The sequence below is a fragment of the Strongylocentrotus purpuratus genome, unplaced genomic scaffold (genome assembly GCF_000002235.5).
Source record: "Strongylocentrotus purpuratus isolate Spur 01 unplaced genomic scaffold, Spur_5.0 spur5_scaffold_8, whole genome shotgun sequence".
Lineage (NCBI taxonomy): Eukaryota > Metazoa > Echinodermata > Echinoidea > Camarodonta > Strongylocentrotidae > Strongylocentrotus > Strongylocentrotus purpuratus.
The window spans coordinates 5,449,465-5,471,839 of NW_022145614.1; the positions used below are offsets into that span (position 1 = coordinate 5,449,465).

At 37.5% G+C, this 22,375-nt stretch overlaps 2 protein-coding genes across 7 annotated transcripts in view; one reads left to right on the top strand and one right to left on the bottom strand.

The window, feature by feature from the left end:
• LOC100888204 overlaps positions 1 to 8,091 on the top strand; it is a 32,044-nt gene extending 23,953 nt beyond the window's left edge. For 2 of the 3 annotated variants that reach the window (XM_030975920.1, XM_030975921.1), the window contains exon 4: positions 199 to 8,091. In XM_030975920.1, the coding sequence (XP_030831780.1) occupies positions 233 to 5,731 (5,499 nt within the window). In that variant the 5' untranslated portion in view covers positions 199 to 232 and the 3' untranslated portion in view covers positions 5,732 to 8,091. The remainder of the gene's footprint in view (positions 1 to 198) is intronic. The other variant, XM_030975922.1, reaches the window with a different exon arrangement.
• A 2,851-nt stretch (positions 8,092 to 10,942) lies between these two features.
• Positions 10,943 to 22,101, bottom strand: LOC590644 (protein FAM92A). 4 transcript variants are annotated; one of them, XM_030975496.1, is made up of 9 exons: positions 22,029 to 22,101; positions 20,818 to 20,927; positions 19,856 to 20,090; positions 19,009 to 19,077; positions 17,732 to 17,833; positions 16,661 to 16,678; positions 15,504 to 15,614; positions 13,769 to 13,882; positions 10,943 to 11,872 (listed from the first exon to the last, which is right to left on the bottom strand). In XM_030975496.1, the coding sequence occupies exons 2-9, from the start codon at positions 20,847 to 20,849 to the stop codon at positions 11,615 to 11,617; spliced, it is 939 nt and encodes a 312-aa protein (XP_030831356.1). In that variant the 5' UTR covers positions 20,850 to 20,927; positions 22,029 to 22,101; the 3' UTR covers positions 10,943 to 11,614. The 4 variants fall into 4 exon arrangements, with proteins under 4 accessions (XP_030831356.1, XP_030831357.1, XP_030831358.1 ...); XM_030975497.1 differs by having other exon boundaries at positions 22,001 to 22,076; XM_030975498.1 differs by lacking the exon at positions 22,029 to 22,101 and adding an exon at positions 21,398 to 21,496.
• Positions 22,102 to 22,375: the final 274 nt, after the last annotated feature.

Sequence of the window (22,375 nt, forward strand, 5' to 3'; positions counted from 1 at the left end):
TTAAATGAAAGAGATATAATGATTTTTTATGTGATAGGTCATTAGCGGTAGTGATCACTCTCTTTAGTTTGGCAATAGTTGAAAACCTCTAAATATTTACCCAACGATTTCCAGTAAGGTAATTAAAAGCTTTATAGTCACATAAAATACTTTCACACACTCATATTTACATGGATTCTATCTCTGTTGCATTTACAGGTACTTCCTAAAAACCAAGGCAGTAAAATCAACCATGATTATCTTGCGGCTCCAAGGGCTTCCTTGGACCGCTACAGCCAAAGACATCCGTCAGCATTTTGAGGGTTTGTCAATTCCAGATGGCGGTGTACACATCATTGGAGGAGAGGAAGGTGATGTCTTCATTGCTTTTGGCTCTGATGAAGATGCCCGCAAAGCGATGCAACGTCAAAAACAACCTCTTAATGGAGGCCGCATTATGCTCTTGCTAAGCAGCAAGTCAGAGATGCAGGAGGTGATCGCAGAAAGCAGAGCTGCAGCACAGAGTGTGAAGCCCGACCCCTTTGGCACGGTTGGGATTGTCACCCCATCCGTACCTCAGACCAGCCAACGTAGTTTGATTTCCAGAGAGGGCTCCGTAACCAGTTCCCACAGTCAGGGTTACCAAGGGTTTCCCCAGAATGATGATCAACGCAGACAACCAACTGGATATGGTGATAGTTTTCAAGTTGGTAATGTAAATGCCCCTAGTCAGTCACTTCCTCCCCAAGATTATAACACATCATATCCACCATCACAAAGTAATGAGAGACTGGATTATGGCCAGTCCCAAAATCAAATGTATGGAAACGATCGTTTCAAAGAGGAGTCTTTCGGAAGAGGAGATGCTAGTCAACGTTCGATGTATCAGGAATTCAACCCCCAAGAGAGAAATCTAGGTATTCGAAGGCGAGAGGACTTAGATGCTGCAAGGCAAGGATCAACAGGCAGAGATAAAGGGTATCCACAAGAGTCAGCTCAGTTTAATAGGCTATCTGAGTATGATAGAGGTGAGAGGAGAATGCCTTCTGCAGATGTTGAAGATCGACAGTTTCGATCAGGTTCATATGGCAGTAGCTCAGGCCCTCTTACTTCAGATCGTGACATGTCTTATATGCAGGGTAGTGATAAACCCCGCAGTCTCCTTCCATCCCCGGGAATGATGAAATCAGATGAAAGAAGCTATCAAGAACAGCTTGATGACCCAATGGAAGGAATATCCACTTCATATCCTCCTGCAGGTCCAGCTGACGCGTTTGACAACCGTCAGTATTCAGATGAAGACCAAAGAGGAAGTGGTAAACAGGTGGAACCAAGAGACATCTATTCTGGACTCACACAACCGATGTCTGGATATGGCAGGCAGAGTATGGATAAGGAGCCTGATAAAGGTAGATACATCAAAACACCATATGAGGATGCATACTGGGCAACAGGTACTTCATCGAAAGATCGGCCCTCTGAGCCAATGCAAGGAAGAAAACCTGATGATATCAAGTCCTTTCAAGATAATCAGGGCAAGCCCATGACAGAGAGAAGAGAAGAATACTACCATAGTCAAGGGTCCAATGAAAATGAAATGAAAGGAGATTTTTCTGGCAATGAACAATATGCAAGCGCCCATCTTGATCAAGGAACCTTTTATGACCAGAAAGACAAACCAATGGAATCATTTGGCATGGACCGTTCTCAATCTGCTGGGTATCCAATGTTTCCAGATTACAGATCTGGAGAGAAGTCCTCTGATTTTGACAGTCGTTTAGGAGATATGTCCAAACGTGCTCCATTGCTGAATCAAGAACCACCTTTTTCTTCTCTCAAAGCTGCTGGTGATCATCCCTCTTTCGATTCTCAAACATACGGTTCAAGAAGAGATCATGAACCACCAATTTCTTCTGCTCCAGCTCTGTTAGATCATCCTGCTCCTGAATCTCCTATTGGAGCCAAATTGCCATTGTTAGAACCATCAGGTGATGAGTTTTATGCAGTGCGCCTCACTGGATTACCTTTCGACTGCACAGACAGAGGTGTCAGACTGTTCCTACGTGATATCAACATTGCCCCTGATGGTGTGCAGATACATCGTGACCATCGAGGACGTATAACCGGTACTGCCAATATAAAGCTACAAGGACCAAGTGATATTGACCAAGCACTTAAAAGACATCAACAGTATATGGGAAAACGTTACATTGATGTACGTCCTTGTCTTCAATCTGAGTGGGAAAAAGAAAAACAAGTATCCAGCGCTGAGCCATCAAAAAGACGAAGTAGATCACCTGTGAGAGGCAGAAACTCACCCCTGCGAAATTGCAACACCTGCATTGAAATGAGAGGACTTGCTTCTTTCACAAAAAATTCTGACATTGTAGACTTCTTTGAAGGGTTAGCAATGAGGCAGGATAGCATTTATTTGGACCCAAATAAAGATGGTTCTGGCTCTGGTATAGCTTACCTTGAATTTATTGACCCGGATATGGCAAGGAGAGCATGCCAGAAGAATGGGAGACAGTTTAACAGACGAACTGTTTCAATCAGAATCATTTCAAAAGAAATAATGGATGCAAAGATCACAGATATGAAAAGAAGGGCTGAAAGACGCTCACCCGCAAGAAGAAGTCCAGACAGACGAAGAGGAAGTAGCCCATACAGCAGGAGAGGACGTAGCCCAGGTAGAAGGGGTAGGAGTCCTGTTAGAAGCAGTAGCCGTAGCTCTCCAGGAAGAAATGGTCCAGGGAGAAAACCAGCTAGCCCTTCAAGAGACAGAAGAGATAGAGATAGAGACAGAGACAGAGAGTCATCACGTCAGAGCAGAAGAGCTCAAAGCCCTGTTCGCCATAGTTCTCAAGACAGAAAAGATTCAACATCAGAAAAGAAAGATAGGAAAGATCAGGAATCAAGAGAAGTAAGGTCTTTGAGTAAAGTTGAGGAAGTTAAAAGTCGTGGGTCACCAAAGACTGAAGATAAAGATCGCATACACAAATCAGTGACTTCCAAAGATGCTCCTCCTAAAGCATTGTTGCCATCCCCAGACCTGGGGATGATACAAAAAGAAAAAGGGAAAGATCAGGGACTGCTCAAAACCCCTGAGCATCCTGCAAATGAGATTCCTCCTGCTTTTAGTCGCAAACAAAAGGAAGTGGTGCCTGTAAATATTCAACAACGTTTCCCCCCGACTGATGGCAGAGCTGATGTAACAAAACAAGCACCAGTCATAGATTTTCATGCCATACGAGATGCTGTATCCAGATTCAGCAAAGATACAGTAGATTTGCAAAAAGGGGAGGGCAGACAAGATCCCATGGAAAGCAGGCATGGTGTACCAGAGAACAGACAAATACAGATGGGAATGTCTGGAGGAATGTTAGGGGATAACAGAGCAGGTCCAAGGGATAATTTTCCATTTGCTGATGAAAGACAGGAGGGAGAAAGACCAATGGATCTTCAACGTGGTCCATTGGGAAGTTCACGTAGAGGGTTTGGAGACAACAGACGAGATGGTCCTATGGATATGCACAGTGGTCTTGCAGGCAATACATTTGGTGAGCCTAGAGATGACATCCAAGGTGGTTTAGTAGATACACATCGTGGTCCTTTAGGCAATGCACCAGGTGGACCTATGGATATGCATCATGGTCCATTTGGCGGCCCTAGAGACAACAGGGGAGACGATTCTATGAATATGCACCGTGGTCCTATGGGCAACACACGTGGGCCTGGAGACAAAAGAAGAGATAATCCCATGGATATGCACCATGGTCCATTTGGCGGCCCTGGCGATAATAGGAGAAACGATCCCTCAGATATGCATCGCGGTCCATTTGGTGGCCCTGGAGACAACCGGCGAGGTGGTCCAATGGATTATAGACAAGAAGGTGGCATGTCTGATGGACAAGGAAGAATGCAAGATTCCTGGCAAGGTGGACCCAGACCTGGCAGACAGAATGATGATATGGGTGGAGCTCGAATGCAGAATTCCCAGGGACGATCTCTGGAAGAATGGCGAAAAAATCCAAATAAAGAAATGGATGGTTCCATGGATTTTAGAGAAGAACGACCCAATGAAGAAAGAAGACACCCTCTTTTTGAGGATCATGGGCCACACAGTAACCGTAGCGGTGAAAGAAGAACACTTCTTGATAGACCTGAAGGTCCACCTGAAGGGAATGATAATGAGAGAGATGTTGATCGAAGACAGCATGGGGTTTTAGATCGCCAAGATACAGACCGCAGGGATGAGAGGAGACCAGGCGGAATAAACAGAAGGGATTCAAGCCCAAGGAGGTGGACTGGTAACAAGTCAGAGGAAAGGTTCCCGTCTGGGGGCTTTGGCTTTCCAGAACAGGGTTCGGATGATCATTCATTAGGCAGAAATGGTCCTGGTTCAAGAGCTATTGATAGAGATTCCTTTCCTGGAGATAAAAGGAACTTATCCTCCCAACAGAGCGATCCTCCTTTCCCGCAAGGCAGGAATATACCTGGTTTGCTTGATGAAGATAAAGGAGAAATTAAAAGAGGAGGATTGGACAATCAAGGGTCGAGGGACCCTCATGGTCGTATGGACAGGCACCGTGGGTCTCAAGATAGATCTGATCATCGAGCAATGGACAGAGGTATGCATGAGCCAGGGGAGAGAGAGCCACATCATAACACAGGTCCTCTACCAGGGCCACATGGAAGACCTGAGGATGCTGGTACCAGTGAATATGTGTGTGCACATATCAGAAATGTGCCCTACTCAGCACGATGGCCAGATATTGCTCATTTCTTCAGTGGCTTACAGATTGTTCCTGGTGGTATTCATATAATGGTTAACTCAGAGGGTAAACCGACTGGTCACTGCTTCATTGAATTTGCCGATGCCCACAATGCTCGTTTGACAGAAGAACGTAGACTTCACCCCATGAGAGATCGGCCACTTCAGATCAATGCCTGTTCTAAGGCAATGATGATACGTGCTTTGGAGGAATCTGGAGAAATGATGCAAAATAGACCTCAGCATAATTTTGCAGGACGTGGTCGAGGGCCATCTTTTGGTCCCAGAGGACCACGTTTCCCAGGAGATATGAGAGGTCCTTTCCCAGGTCAAGGTCCTCGTCATAGTTTTGGTCCTCGTGGACCACATCCAGGTGGCCCATTCAGACCTCCATTTGGAGAGCCAGATAGGATGGGTGATGGCCATCCCCGACATCCACATAATCCTAGACATAATGAAAGGCCTCGTGAGGAGCGCGAGTATCAGAAACCACAACCATTGAATACTGAAAGGCCTCGTGAGGAACGCGAGTACAAGAAGCCACAAACATCGAAGGAATCTGCAAAATCTGAACCTGTCAGCAAAGGACCTGGTTCAGCACCCAAGGCAAATCCCCCTGGGGAATCCCCAAAGAAACCACAACCAGAAAAACCCAAAGAAACTCTTCCAGAGGCAAAGGAGAAAAAATTAACTCCTGTATCAAGTGCAGCTCTTTCTGTTCATCTTGATAAACACAAGGGCTGTGTTGTTACTGCAACAAATCTCCCACTAACAATTACTGTTGATGCTATTGGAGATTTCTTTAAAGGTTGTAGTACAATTAAGGGTGCTATCAAATTGGACACCAATGAAGCAACAGGCAAAGCAACAGGACAAGCCAAAATTGTATTCACAAGCCCTGCAGAGGCCAATCGTGCCATCAAGGAGCGAAATAATCGACCACTCAATGGACGAATCGTAAGACTCCATGTCATGTAATTCTTTTCGAAAATTCAATCCTGCTTTTGGATAAGACACTGATCACGCTATCAGAATGATGGAGTTGATTCATTTGAAATTTTGTTCTGATTGATAGCAGCATTCAAGATATTGTGAATGATACATTTTTAGTTTGCTGGATTTTATTACATATTACATTTATTTCTTCCCTCGTGGCCTATTGCATTTTCTTGAAAAGAAAATACTGTTATGTGTTGAAAGGTTTTTTATTTGACCAACCTGTATTTTGATTATCAACCCTGTACCTTTACATTCTCGAGCATATATAATGTCAATTGTGTTTTATATTTGTTTGTTATTGACCATCTTTTCCCCAGCAAAATTCATGATCTTCAGAATGTAAGGAAAACCATTTTGAGATATTCGTTGTCATGATGTTCTGGAGTTCATTTGAAAATTACTTCAATTCTCAGTTCACATGAATGGATTTTGACAGTACCCAGTCTTACACTTTTAGCCAGGTTTGTGTTATTTTGTCGAGGGAGGTGCATGAGATCTTGTTGCTTTTTCATAAGTTTCTTGTGTCCAGATTTTTTTCTAGCACATTCTAAAGTGTTAAACATCTCAATGAAATGTGTGTAAAACTCTGGTATTAACTTACGTAAGAGTATACTAACACTAAGTTTGATCAAGAACATTATCTTGAATGATGAAAATAAGGCTTTTCTGTACTCATTGTTGTAAAAATACAGTCCAAGTAGTTTAAATGATAGTTTTGGCACATGTGAAGTCTTGTTTCATTGTTGTTATCTCTAAGAGCATTGTATTACAACAGTTTCAAAATTGTTATTTTCATTTCGAACTGTTACCATTTGAAATTGTTAAGGCAAGTAATGTGCTTATCGTAGAAGATTCTCTTTTTCTTACATTTTTATGTTTTACATCAATTGTACATATTCAAAACAGAGTGACCACATAAATCATGGGTGTTTTTTTAGCTCAGAATGAAACGGTCGAAGAGTAAATAGAGGTCAAAGACTTACATTATATGCTTCAAAATTGTTTGTGATTTATCATTATGTATTTTTTTTGTACAGAACATCTGTGCACAAAATAGCCCAGGAGATTGGGGGAAATAGAACCCAGGACATCTTGAATATGGATCTTATTTTATTACATAGCAATCATGAGAAAGGACTAATTATGATGAATAGGGCAAATAATACTGCTGCTAAATTAGCAATTGGTATAGTTGAAGAAAAAGATACTGTTTTGTAACTTTTGTTAAAGGTTAATGTTATTTCACTTGAAAGTGTATAGGTTGGATTTCTATTCCTGTCAAACCAACAAATTTTAGATTGTGTGTTTCCTTTGTATATTTCACCCTTGTAATTTCTTTTAAGTTCAACTCATTTGATTGCATGTACATACATTTTTCTACCTTTCTACCACAAAGAAGAGTGAAAATGATTCTTGATTAGGCACTATTTTACTTGAACTGATTTTAATGTCGTAGCTATAATATTATAAAGAAGCAAAGTTAAGATGATATCGCTTAATTTTAAATGAAGCCTGTTTTGGACATTTTGTTGCATGATATATGTTGGAAAAAGGCTCATCTGCCTATTAATAATTAATGCCCGTTCTGGCATATTTCATCATTGTTGTGGCATTGGTTTATACAGCTTACAGCTAGTACACAAAAAGAAAAGTTTTGTTGTAGCAAAGTTTATCTTTGTTTTGTATATATATTCCTGCTGAATGATGTAACCACTGCATTTTGTTCCAATTGATGTTGCTTTTTTTTAAAATATATTTTTGAGTGATAACCCAGTTTGTTAGTCTAAGAAATACATGTACCTGTAAATGTTCTCACCACTTCATCATCAAAAAAGTTCATTAACTGAACTCATTCTTTCTATCATACCGTTCTTTGTGAAAATGAAAGCTTCACTGTGCCTATTGGAGTGCACTGTTCTTTTTTTTTAAATTTCCAATTTATCTTGTGTACATACATGTATATATTCTTACTGTCATCATTTTGTTTGTGAAATTGGTAACTATACTAGGCTCAAGCCTCAATATGTTGTTCACTTTTTGTTTATTCATTTTTTATTTTTGTTATTATTGTTTCCAATTCTGCCCATCTGAATCATATTTCTTGTTACAATGATCCTTTGATATTTTTTGTTCCGTTTTTTTTAATTGGGGCGAAAGAAGAGGAGACCCCTAAAAGACCCAAGGTTCGCGGCATGTACCACTTTCATTTGGTGTCAATAGATACATGTATAAAGTGTAGATTTTTTGCAACTTTTCTAATGCTTTACTTGTTTGTTTGTCCCCTAGCTGTATGCTATGTTAAAATCTGTCATATGAAGAAAAAATTAATAAGAAAATCATCTACTGGCTGATGTCATACAGTTTTATTTCAGTTTGTACAGATATATGTGCCGAATTGGTTCTGTCATGAGGTTAGAGTGGTAGTGCTTAAGAAAAAAATAGATTCTTCTTTTAATTATTGAAATGTGATGTCTATTTATACTGGTTTGACACATGCTCCAGCAACATGCAGCTACTCCAAGAATCTCTACATCAATTTTCAACACTTTCTAAATTCCTAACTTCAACCCTGGACCAAACAATAACCCTAACCCAAAACCCAACGTAAAACAGAATTGCAACCCTGGCATGAACTTTGATGAAACAAAGCACAGAGCAAGTGTTGCTTGAGCAAATGTCATGTCCCCATTTATCATTCATGTAATCAGCTTTTGAATAACACAGTCTTGCACCATTGTGAATGGTACATGGTGTTTGTGATTATTATATTGGAAAACGTGTCTGTTTCTTCAATAGATCGTTACTTTCACCACAAACTTGATTCATGATATAGTAAAGGTTCTTTTTTTCTTCTTTTTTTTTGCACCTTGTTAACTTTTTGGGTGTAAGTAATCGCCTGAATGCATTGTTTCATGTATTATTATGTATATTCATGCTCATGTGTTTGCATATTGTTTTGTTAGTTCAGAATACAAATTAAAACATGTTCATTTGAACTTTGATCATTATTCCAATTTCATTACAATATTTGTTTTGAATTAATTGTTCTTATCGTAGACCACAATTGGTCTTAAACCACAATAATTTAAATGATAATTGTAACTTATTAATTCAAGATGGCCAAAGTTATTAATACAAAAAAAAAAGTGGATATGATAGTGTTATATACTGCGATTGCATGAAAGATGAGGATGACAGAGGGAGGCAAAGAGGGAGAGAGAGAGAGAGAGAGAGAGAAAGGTGGGAGAGAGAGAGAGAGAGAGCTGTTAGAAGAGAAATAGATTGTGTAGAGAGATTTGAAAGTGCTCACTGATTGCACTTCGAAATGAGAAATGCGATTTGAGAGCTACATTGTATAATTTGTGGTAGATAATTCATACATGAAATATCTGTCAATCATCATCACTACATGTACATACATGTATCCTCATGTTGAACTGCTGAAGTTCTACGACAAAATCTCTTTAAGCCAATCAAACGACACGATATCGGTAGCTTATAACGGTCATTGTAACTTGTTTTTGATGACAGGTTTTATGAAACTGGGCAAAGTGATTTCTTCCCCCCCTCTCTCTCTCTCTCTCTCTCTCTGCTTTCATCATATAATTTACCTCTTTCCTACCTCTTCTATCTCTCATCTATTCCTCTCTCTTTTATCTATTTTCCTCTTGCTCATGATTTCAATCAGATTAATTGAATACCACAACACGTCACATACTTTGTAACTCAGCTAAAATGTACAATACATATATAGCAACTTAGAGCAGCACTTTTCAAAATTGTAACTCGTGACAGAATAATACCGGACAGCATATATCACATTAATAAATATTTCTATATTCTAGTACTTATCGAACAACTTTGATCCCCTCTTAGTCATATATAAGTAGTCAATAATAATGCCAAGTGCAACACTTAAAACACAAAGCTTACAGAAAAGAATAACAAAACGTTTTACAACAGTATGGACGGTTAAAAAGCAAGGTGACTCAATTCTCAAACGTAAGAAAACTAAAATCATAACTTAACCTGCAAAAATATCAACCAAAAAGTAATAAAATGTGTGTTTACAGAATATTTGTTGTTCTTTTACCATTATTCAAACAGACCAGACATGATTTGAACTTTGTAATTATTGTAAATATGATAGAGCAACAAACTGTCAAATTATCTTATGAAAACAGTGTTGGTAAAGGCAATTGATTTGGTATAAATTTTTCTTGATGTCTCCAGATAGTCCAACAACAAACAACAATATTTTTTTCAAATTGTATAAGACCTTCTGTCCAACTAATTTTTTTTATCCTGGAAGTACGGAATTCAAAATTGTTCTTGATTTCAAGATGTATCAACATGAAGAGAGTGTTAACTGTAAATTCTAAACTCAGAAACAATTTTGTCAGTGGGATAATCATTAATACCAGATACTCATACGTAATGCAATTTTGTGTTTTTTAAATGGCAACAACGCATGTGGTTTGCTTAATTAAACAAAAAAAAAGTTAGATCAATTTCTTACTCCTTCAACTTTTAGTCAGGTACCGGTATACCATCAGTATATATAGCATGCTCTTTTCAAAACACTTTATTCTTAGAGATCATAAGTAAAAAGAAAAAAAAAACACAAATATGAAAACAAGGATATCCCTGCAGCTAAATAAATGGCTAGATGTAAATACATGTATCTATGTAATAATTTTGTCTATATCAATGTACATAGCACAACAGTGTTCAATTAGTAGACATCTCTTCATACAGACCATACTTCTTGTATAAAACTTTTGGCAAGTCAAACAAAATTTAAGATTACTTCATAAATATACATGAAGTTCAATCTCTAACAAGATTCAATTTCTTTCTACTCCTTTGGTCTATATATTAGAATTGTACAAACATCAAAATGATAAATCCCTGCACTCATGGAGTATATCTATCGTAATAATCGTATATGAATACAAGCATTGTGTGTAAGAACAGCACCGTATCGTCAAATGAACTATCCATACATAAAATGAAATAAAGCAAATACCTGTCCAAAGATCTCTGACAAACTTTCACAATCAAGAAAAGAATAAGATTAAGCCAGTGGCGTAAACAGGATTTCAAGGGGGGTGTTTTAAAATTTGAAAACCGCGCCGAAAATTTTGCAACGACTCAGCCAGCCGCTGAATAAGAGCACCCCCCCCCCCCCCCCCCCCCCCTGCGTATGAGCCTGGATGAAGCATATATTTGGAGTTTCACCTAATTGATTTTGTGTAAAACCCAAAGTGCTACGATACAACAAGTGTTTCATTAAACCACGCCTAATATCCTGATTCTTTCAGTGAGTCATTGACACCAGTGAACGTGACCGGTGGGTGTTATTACTGGTTGAATATGTCTGCTTTCATTCCCTATAAAAGCACGAATTACTGTCTGTAAATATTTTTTTCTTTTCTTTTACCGACCTCGAAAGGCTGGGGACAAAATTCTTGTGGATCTTAAACTACCATATCAAACTACCTGCAGACACAACAAATCACAATCCAAATATGATTGACTTGGATATTGATCAAATAAAGTTCTATCAATCTTGCATTTCTAGTACAGTCTAATTTCATTACGTTTCATTACAATAACATGTACTAAGGCAAACAAAAATCAAGGTGTCATATCTTTCTCATATATAGTCCATGCAGAGACATCACAGTAAAAAATCAACACATAACAGTACACATGGCCAATATTCCACTTAATATTTCTATATTTTGTATTTTGTGTCCCATTTTACCATGACATTGACAATACAAAGTTCATTAATACAGAATACATTTATACCAAAAATATTAACCTGATTCAAAATGCGTCAAATACATTCAAATCTCATCTTTTGTAGTACTCTTCTGCCACATCTTCTTCACTATAATCCTCATCATCGTCGTCATCCTCCTCATCATCCTCCTCCTCATCATCTTCCTCAGAGTACTGGAGCTGTTGTTTGGCAGGTCTCCTCCGGTCTACGGTCGAAGGGCGTGAGCTACCAGTGGTTGAGTTGAGGGATTGCTTGGAGTCGCCTCTGAATAGACTCTGCCGCGAGTTGCTGTCTGCAGCACTGAATGGCCTGAGTGAATTCCTGAATTCCTGTTTGATACAAAATGACAAAGAAAAAAAGAGGAAAAAAAGAAAGTTGTTGAGATGATAGCTATACAATTTCTAAATTGAAATTCATGTACTTCTTTTCATGGCACAACAAGTGTCTCTTGTTTATACAGTTGTGATTTAATACATCTGCAGAAATGAAGCTCATATTGACTTTCAACCAATCCGAATCACATATACAGACATTTCTTTTGTGTTTTTTCACCCGCATTTTGTAGTATAATACAACTATTGTCCAAGTTTTTCTTCACCAAAATACCTTACCATCAACTTTTGACCCTTGCCTTAATCTATACCCTTAAATTCAATAAATGCAGTGGTGAATATGAATATGAAATGACATGGATAATCCCAAGACGAAAATCCAATTGAAACCAATTGAACACCAATTGAAATTTCAATTGGTTTCAATTGGTTTCAATTGGTCTCAATAGGTTTTAACAGGTTTCAATGGGACCTCAGATGTTTTCAATTGGTCCAGATTGGCCCCATTGGACAAATTGGCCCCATTGGCCTAGGCCCCATTAGACTTTAATGGGTCCCCAATTGGTTTCAATTGGTCCGGATTGGCCCCATTGGACAAATTGGCCCCATTGGCCCCATTGGCCTAGGCCCCATTAGACTTTAATGGGTCCCCAATTGGTTTCAATTGGTCCGGATTGGCCTTAATTTGGACTTCAATTGGTCCCATTGAAACCAATTGACCAATTGAAACCAACAAATCTAGGCATCTCATGAATATTCATTATCACTTTACACGTGTCACAGAAAAATTAATTTATCATGATTTGTTAAGCAAATTATGACAATGCACATCAATTTTGTGATTTCTTTATTCCTTCAGCAATTATTAACCAATAGATTATTTTGTCTGATCATGTTAAAATTACATTCACGTTTTAGCAATAGATATATTGATTTATATATTGATTATATGATTACTAACCAAGAAACAATATACATATTTAGTATATATATTTGTATGAGCCACTGGCACTGTAAATGAAACTCTTGAATTCACTTCAAATGATCTTTGAGATGAAGTTAATGCAAATGAGATTGGAATATACCTAATTGGTGGACAGTTGCCATTATCGATTATGAAGTATCAATAATTTATCACTGGTTCTTCTAACTGGATCGATTTACCAATTGGATCCCCATTGAATTTCCCCATTGAATCCCAATTCAATACCAATTGGCAATTTGGAGTAAATGGAAAGGGAAACAATGGGTACCCATTGAAACCAATTGGCAATTGGTCCCCATTGGAACCAATTGGCAATTGGTCCCCAATTTGGAGTAAATGGAAAGTGAAACAATGGGTACCTATTAAAACCAATTGGCAATTGGTCCTCATTGGAACCAATTGGCAATTGGTCCCCATTGGAACCAATTGGCAATTGGTCCCATTGGTTTCAATGGGTACCCATTGTTTCACTTTCCATTTACTCCAAATTGGATTCAATGGGGACATTCAATGGGGATTCAATTGGATTTTCGTCTTGGGAGGGAAGAGAATAAAATGCAGTAAGAGAATTAGGCACGAGAAGAAATACTTCGACAGGTTCAGGAGCACATAGGGACTTACATAAAGGTCTTGAATTTCAGTGTTGCAAGCCAACAAAAATCTATATAGGAATGTTTTTGTTTTCCTTTTGATTGACCAACCAGCCTTCGAGTGAAAATACTGACCGATCATTTGGGGAAGTCCCAAACCTCCTGCTCACATGTCAGACTGTGAAATGAAGTTAACAAGTGAAACGCTGTGAATAGGCCCAAAACGGAAAAATACCATGCGGCAAACTATGCTTAACCTGGTTATGGTCGGTAGGAAAAATGCCATTTTATAGTGTTTATGATGATTAGACTACCTACCTCCAGATCATCTTCATCGCTTATTGACTGGAGAGCCTGGAAGGCATCTGTGTATGACTCTAAACACTTGGCATGAAACAGCATCTCTATCTTTACAAACTCGGACAAGATGCTCTGTTGGGAAAGCAAAGAAGATAAAAGAGGGATTAGAACTGATTTGAATTTATCTTATTCAGCAGATCAAAATGAAAGATCTGTGTATGACTCCAAACACTTGGCATGAAACAGCATCTCTATCTTTACAAACTCGGACAAGATGCTCTGTTGGGAAAGCAAAGAAGATAAAAGAGGGATTAGAAGGGATTTGAATTTATCTTATTCAGCAGATCAAAATGAAAGATCTGTGTATGACTCCAAACACTTGGCATGAAACAGCATCTCTATCTTTACAAACTCGGACAAGATGCTCTGTTGGGAAAGCAAAGAAGATAAAAGAGGGATTAGAAGGGATTGAATTTATCTTATTCAGCAGTTCAAAATGAAAGATCTGTGTATGACTCCAAACACTTGGCATGAAACAGCATCTCTATCTTTACAAACTCGGACAAGATGCTCTGTTGGGAAAGCAAAGAAGAGAAAAGAGGGATTAGAAAGGATTTGATTTCATCTTATTCAGCAGATCAAAATGAAAGATCAATCATGTCCGACGATTACAAACATCCTGTGAACCTATATAGCCATCAAGCAAATGCCAGTCCTTGTACTTTTCTTGAAGGAATTGGCTCTCATTGGTGGTGGTTGTTATTTTACCTGACTGCTAAGAAAGCATAAATGCTTGTAAGTAAGCAACCAGATGGCCGACGGCTTTAGGTCCTCTCCGAGAGATCTGGTAATGATGATTAATGCCTTACTAATGGCACTAGCGCATCAGCTTGGTTTCAAACCCGGGTCACCGGATTATGAGACCACTGCTCTACCAACTGCATGAGCTATCACGCCATTTATGTGAACCTCTACCAACATCATAGATAATAGTAAATGTTTGTGTAACTGTGCTTTACTTCAATACTAAATGAAATTCTATGACAGTTTATAATAATAATAATAATACATTAGATTAATATAGCGCCATTATCCATTATAAAGCAAATCATACAGAGACATGCACTATAATTTTATTCTTCATATTTGAGTGGTTGAATTACATCACATGGATTGACAGTCTAAACCAACACTTCAATTGACCAATCTTACAGACAAATACCATGCAAGTCCTAAATATTTGGTACCTTTCTCTAGCACATATTTCTCTGTCATCACAGAGTGCACAGAAACAATCTGCGGAAATCAGCCTGTCATCATTTAAGAATCGTTTTCATTTTCAGTTATAATTATATTGTTATGATATGGTTCAAGATCCTGACAGTTGTCTACAAGTGCATCCAAAACAAAGCTCCAGTGTATCTCAACTCTCTCATTGTACCAATCTGCTCATCCTGGCATTCGCTCTTGTACTGACAGCAACCTGCTACAGGTTCCTCGAACATACACCAAAGCCGGCGACAATGCTTTCCATGCGTGTGCTCCTTGACTCTGGAATGAGCTTCCTCGTTTTATTCCATTATCACCTTCTCTGGATGTCTTTTGAAAATGTCTAAAAATTTTCCTCTTCGACCATGATCAACAACTTCTTTGATAATTTTTATGTTAAGCGCTGCAAAACAACAGTTAGTTTGTAAGAGCGCTATATAAATGACTTAGTTGTATTGTATTGTATATGGTTCCCTACACTTACTTTTATGTCCTGAAGTCTCTTTCTCTCAAAAGCATCCATTTGGTCTTCCAGAGCCTTATTGCTTCTGGTGGCATCTACGGTGGCTTTCTGAAGCTTGGACTCCGCCTGGGACTATTGGTAAAAGAACATCACAATACCAATATGTTATACTGACATATTAATTAGGGTTAGGGTTCGGGTTGATTGCAGAAACTTTTCAAAAACTTAAGGGACCAAAATCATTTCCTTCCTATACTTTCTTCACATCTAATGAACCAAAAAAATTCCTTCCTCCCATGATCATTGATGCAAACGTAACTAACAAATAATGAAATAAAGAAATTTCAACATCCATCATCTTGACACAAAAGAAATTATCACTCGTGACTGCCTTCATACCATATTACATACATCTGTTAGAATACAAAACATGCACATGTAGCTCAAATATACTCATATACTCCTTTTCATAAGATGCACATAATAGGGGGGAAATCTGAACAGATACAAGATATATGCCAGACACTCTCATGCCAATTCATCCAAATGTAACTTTGGGATAAAAGATAAATTATCTTGTGGTTGAAGAATTGGATGAAGATTTGACAAATCTGATTCAATACTTGCTTCCTGAATTTAGAACAATGATGCTAATATGTATTTAGTCACTGAATAGATGGGTAACTGGTCTTTTGAGGTCATCTTCAGTTAAGCAATTCAGGGTTGGTGATTAAAACAAAAATATGTAATGAAATCTAATTCAGCAGTTTTGATAGAATTGCTCAAAATGGTTCATTCAAATCACTCATCACTGTCATTTTTTCTCCAAATTGTGAGAACTGATTACTAAAACATACTATCTTGTCTGGAAAATCTGGAAAATGAATCTTGAGGTTGCAATTGCAAATCCTACTTTTATGTCCTTTGAATCACATCATAATGCACAATTCTAATAAATGACAAGCCAAAATAACACAACATGCACCAACATCAAACATGCAAATATTTCATTCACTCATTAGAAAGATGTGTTATAACTTATAAATCAAACAGAATGAAACATATTATCTAGTTTTTAGAACATATAAATCGAGTCAGGCTGTACTGTTTTAATGACCTGTGATTTTTGTTGATTAAGAAATGCAAAGTAAACTGAAAGCATTCCATAGATATCATACCTCGCCTTTAACCTTGCGCTGTAGAAACACATAACATATTCAAATTACATCAGACCATTATGCATATCAGTTTGACAACATCTTTTTCTTTTATGTCAACTAATTGTCCACTTGTATAATCTCAAAACCATTTCCTCAGAATACTGTAAGAGGTGTTTTATGAATGGATGTCTAAATGAATTAATGAAAATAGTAGTATAAAAAGTAAAGATCAAACAAATTGCCTCTATTGAAAGCAAAATAGATAAATTGAAACAAAAGTCACCAAAATATATCTCTCAATTGCATTATACACCATTAAAATACTAGGGGAAATTACATATACAAAGTTAAAAAATGTAGGTTCATAACTTGAGGGAGAAATTAAGCTCTAATCTACAAGATAGGGGTTTGAAATTCAAATCATAAGAAAGTTAAAAAGAAATATCTGCATCTATCATATCAAAGGAGAAATTAAGCTCTAATCTACACAATAGGGGTTTGAAATTCAAATCATAATAAAGTTAAAAAGAAATATCTATATATATAAAGTGATGTGGGGTTCAAACAGGTCAAACTTCTATGGAATGGGTTCATAAACTGCAACTCTAGTACATGAAGGGATACTGAATTCAGTAGTATCACAGGAAACTTGAGGGAAGGGTTTGGTAATCATTTCATTAATACCAACCTGTAGTGTTTCTTTTCCGGCTTTTGGGGACAAATGGGGATTACATAGAAACACTGACAGTGTCTGAGTGATGCCAAAGGCAGCACACAGCCAACAAGACCAACAGTCTCACAGCACTTCAGACAACTTTTCTGACGGTTCATGAGACCAACATTGTCGGTCTCGTTGGCTGCCGGTCTACTGGAATGATCTGCCTCCATTCACACTGTCTAGAAAGACACAAGACTGGCAAAAGACCCCCAAATAGATATTACATGTACATCGCCCTTAAAGGCCAAGATTTTTCCAATTATCCATCAGTTCGGAACTGGTTTAATTGGCAATATGACTGTGGTATAATAACAATCACAGACCACAAATCCTGAGTTAAAGAGTGACTTTGTGATGGGGATCCTACTTACTATTTGTTGTCTGTCTGATGGTGCCTTCTGTCTTACTTTGTCCAGTTTCTTCTGCTGGTTGATCTCTTTTTCCCTGGCAGCAAAGCTGCTCTTCAGATCATCCTGAGGGTAACAGAATAAAGGAACACTTGTTTCATACTGATCTCACTCTCCTTAGTTGCTGCAAGATTTTTTTAAAACAACAAAATTATCATAAGAACATATGCATTGATCCATCATTCCCTATCATAGCATTAAACATAAAATATATTACGAGGGCATCCACTAGCTGACCTCTCTTTTCCACTTGTCAAATTTGTTGTAGACTTTACGGTCATCAAAAATATATAGCATTAGGGATAGGGTTACAATTGGGTTTTAGGTCAAGTCTAGGGTCAAGTACATTGTTTGGTCCGGTTAGGAATACAGTCAGTGTATTGAAGGTAATGACTGCAGAGCGATTGTCATCAGATCATGTGTCATCCAGTCCTCTTCCCAAATAAATTGATTAAATATTTTCTTATCATAGTTTTGCTGCTATAGATGTGTCCCACCGTCATCATTTTTAAGCCTTGACTAAAAGAATGTTTGAAAACCTTTTCTTATCTGCCACTACCCTTGTTCTATTTTCATTTCTACTACACTTCAGTAAATGTATACAGATGTCAAAGTGGACTACAAGAGACTTGACATTACTTTGTACAAGTATGTGTCTTATACTGCTTTCAAACTGGCTTCTATCGTAGTCACACTGATGAAAATACCGATCAAATTTTCCTTATGTAAACAAAGGCGCCGTTTTCCCTGCTGTCGCTTTCATACTGCCGGTGAAATTCACTCGCTGTGGCAAGCCCTTGCTGTAAGTGAAGAATTATTACATAATTATTAAGCCCGCGCCACATCTAGCTGACATGCAACATGTTCAACAAAAAGTCAACATACGCACTCTGGTTACGATAAAGCGCGCGTACACTGCAACGCATTCACAGTGGCTGTTTCATCGGTGTCACACTGATAGAATGAGAATTTAATCGCCTATTTCTCTTCTTTTCGTCGTTTTTAATCGGCTTTTTCTCCTCTGTAGCATTCATAGTGGCCGGATGCGTCCGGATGCATCCGATGAAAATCAGGCCAGTTTGAAAGGGGTATAAGCAACAGACTAGTAGGTAGAACCTCTTTATAACAGGAACGACGGAGTAGTTTCCTTCTGGCTATCCTTATTCAGTGGTATTAACTCTAAGTTCATTCCAATGTTTTAATTCTTTGAATATAATTATGAAATAAAAAAAGTAACATACCTTTGCATGTTTACATGCTGTTCCATAAAGGGTCAATGGTTGCACCACTTTAAATTCCAATCTTGATACCTACAAGGAGAATAAAGAAAATGCAGTACTAGAACCAAATCATTTAAAACAATAGCATGACAAATTAGATCAAGGATATTAGCATAATGAAAATCACCTTTTAATATAGACATGATTTGATGTACAACAATTTCTAATTTCATTCACATGATAATGCATTGGTTTACTAAGCAACTGAATCCCACTGATATGTTTTTTAAAAAATACAATTATTAGAAAGAAAACAAAACACACTTATGTTTGCTTCATTAGAACTCGAAATTCAAAATTTCATAGTTACTTTCCATACATTATACTTGACTGATTTGAAATCTTTCATTTTTAGATTTTTTTTTTCTGTGTGAAATGAGGAAATCTACTCTTATATATGCCTGTATAAAAATTTAAAAAAGAATATAAAGTGTTTTTTATGTAAAATATGGAATAAATAAACTTCAAAACTTCAAACTTCACACTCAATCCAATGGAATCGATAATTTTTGGAACAATGTCCTATCTTTTCACCCGATATGAAATGAACTTAGCCACAAAATTTGTTATGCATTTTTTCCATCATAGATGTGTCGGGAGGTTCTCCAAAAATCTAACTAGGAACATGCAAAAAAACAAACTTTCTAATCAAAAGGGAAAATGCAAGCATTAACCTGTGGAAATTACATACGGTAATAACTTGGACTTGGTACATCACTAAAAATACATCTTGACGCTTTACACTATTAAAAAAGAAAGAACTACAGGGTATATATTTCCAAAAAAAAACTGTTGACTTCCTACATACCTGAGCTTGTCTATAATCTTGTATTGATGAGATGTGTTCAGCAAAGTTGGTGAGCCCTGCCTTGGTAGAAGGCGCTTCGGCCTCGGCATAGGTCAAGAGAGATTTGGACAAGAGGTCACCCCTGTCCCTCACACGGGCAAGCTTACGGGAATAGGCAGAAAAATCCTGGCACAGCTCTGCAAAGTGCTTCTCAACAGCATTGATTCGCTGCTGTACAAACTTGGATTGGTTCTCCCTGAATGAATATGAAAATAAAACATATTCAATATCAATGAGGACTGTAGAAATAATTTCAAACTTCATAGGCTAATAAGGGAGAGGGATACATTTTAGTAGAATTATAAGATCACATCACTGTTAGGATCGATGCAATCACTGATGATCAAAATAGACAAACCATGTACCGGTATTAAAATATTAACCATACTTTATTTTTTACTGATAATCACAGCATGGCTGCTAATATCAAGAGCATTTATAGGATGTTCCTAATCCTTTAGTAAAGATGACCTAATTAAAGTTCCTGGTAGCATGCAGTTCCAAGTCATCATTTAAATCAGTATACATTGAAGCGTGTACATACTATACAGAAAGAAGGTTTGTGGGCAGCTATACAGTCTTATTTCCATGAGTTATGGAAATGACAATAAATTGCAAAATTGCCTCTATAAAAACAATTTGTCTTAACAATCAGGGCTGGCCAGAAGATACACACAAAGCAGTCAATGATTTTATGTAGACAGCCTGTCTGGAATCTCTGCAAAATGCAAAAAAAGTGAACAGCGTCAATTTTTTCCCCTTCTCTTTTCTGCTTCCATGTAATTTTGTTGAAGTTCCCGGATGGCTAAGCAATACAAAAACAATATTGGTCGGTCATCCGGGTACTGCGCTAAAGATATTAAATACACTGATTTATTGCACCCCTTGGAAGCCTCATAATATAATAATAGTTAAATACCTACCTTGCCCTTAAATCTGCAGATCTCTGCGTCATTTCTACTACTGAGTCGTCAGCATACAATACAGGAAATTTACTTGGTGCTCTCTTTCTTCCTGGCAGTCAAAGGGTGCTCTGAAAATGAAATAAAACAAACACGTAAAGTTTAAGAAAAAAGGGGCATAGGTCTAGACTATTAATATTATTAAAGAAAAAAGAAGCATAGGTCTAGACTATTAATTATTATTAAAGAAAAAAGGGGCATAGGTCTAGACTATTAATTATTATTAAAGAAAAAAGAAAAATTGACTCCACGCTCATCAATATCAGTCACTTTAGTCTTTACCTTTTGCCTATTAAAATTTTGGTCGAAGTAGACCTAGAGATCTACTTAATAATAATAATAATAATCCGGTTTTTTATATAGTGCTCAATACACCGATCCAACGATGTACCTAAGCGCTAATACAGATATATTATTACTTAAACAAGGAATGGATATAGAATCTAGATCTAGGCCTAATTAAAGATAACTTTATAAACTTAAGTTTGGCTAAATTCAATTTTCATTATGTAGAAAGAGCCAATTTAAAGTCACACATTACTGATCTAGTACTGTATTTGTATCCACTCCAGCAAAGCATAGCGAGTCAATGCTAATGCGTATTGACCACTAGCGCTGCAAACGTGCTAATAGGCAGCAATTGCATACACGAATAGTCAATAAACACACAACACACAAATGCACGCAATGAAGACAATGTGGCTGATCGGCAAGTTTGACAGTAGACTTACAATTTGAATTTTTTAATTATTCTTTTTAACACCGGTAAGTTGAAACAATGGTATTTTACTGCTATTAAGGTGTCATCAATTGTTACTTAAGTACCGATTTTTGGTGAAATCAGTTGAGTTTTGTACAGTGGTGTTTGAAATGTTGAGAATCAATAGCACACCTTTTAATACACAGCCAGGATAGTAATGCAGCTATGTGTGTTTATATACGGATTCGACTTTCAAGTCATGCTGAATTCACTCACTCGCTCACTCGACGCAATCACACGGCGCAATCACACGATTTCATACAACCACATTGAGAGTGAGACAGCTTATAAATCTGATATTTGATCATGAACAAAACATGATGTGCTAATAGGTATGATTTAGGAAAAAATTCAATGAAAGACAAATTAATTCAAATAACTGACATAAATGCATGCGATCGCGATTCCTTACCAGGCAACCGTCAACAAAAATGTTTATTCGGCCATGGAATGTCGTAAATATTTGTTGATAGAGGGCGACAAACTCCCGTCTCCGATATTGAACGTACATGTACTGAGTTCAGTGATGATGATTTGTGATTGATTGATTGATTGATTGATTTTTATTCGCCAAGCTTCCAAGTTCCAACATACAATATACAAGAATAACAGATCAAAATTAAGTCAGCTTGAACAGGATAACCTGTGGGGTCCCCGACTAAAATAGCTTTCCTTTACGGAATTGCGAAATTGTAACAAATTTGCTACTCATTCCTCATAATTTCTTCTTGTTCCCCATTCGATTTTTAGAGTCAAGGT

Coding starts and splice junctions, on each gene's coding strand:
- LOC590644 (XM_030975496.1), bottom strand. CDS start 20,849: ATGACGCAGAGATCTGCAGATTTAAGGGCAAG. Junction 20,091..20,817: donor TCTGCAGATTTAAGGGCAAG/GTAGGTATTTAA, acceptor ATATTCATTCAG/GGAGAACCAATCCAAGTTTG. Junction 19,078..19,855: donor AAGATTATAGACAAGCTCAG/GTATGTAGGAAG, acceptor TTCTCCTTGTAG/GTATCAAGATTGGAATTTAA.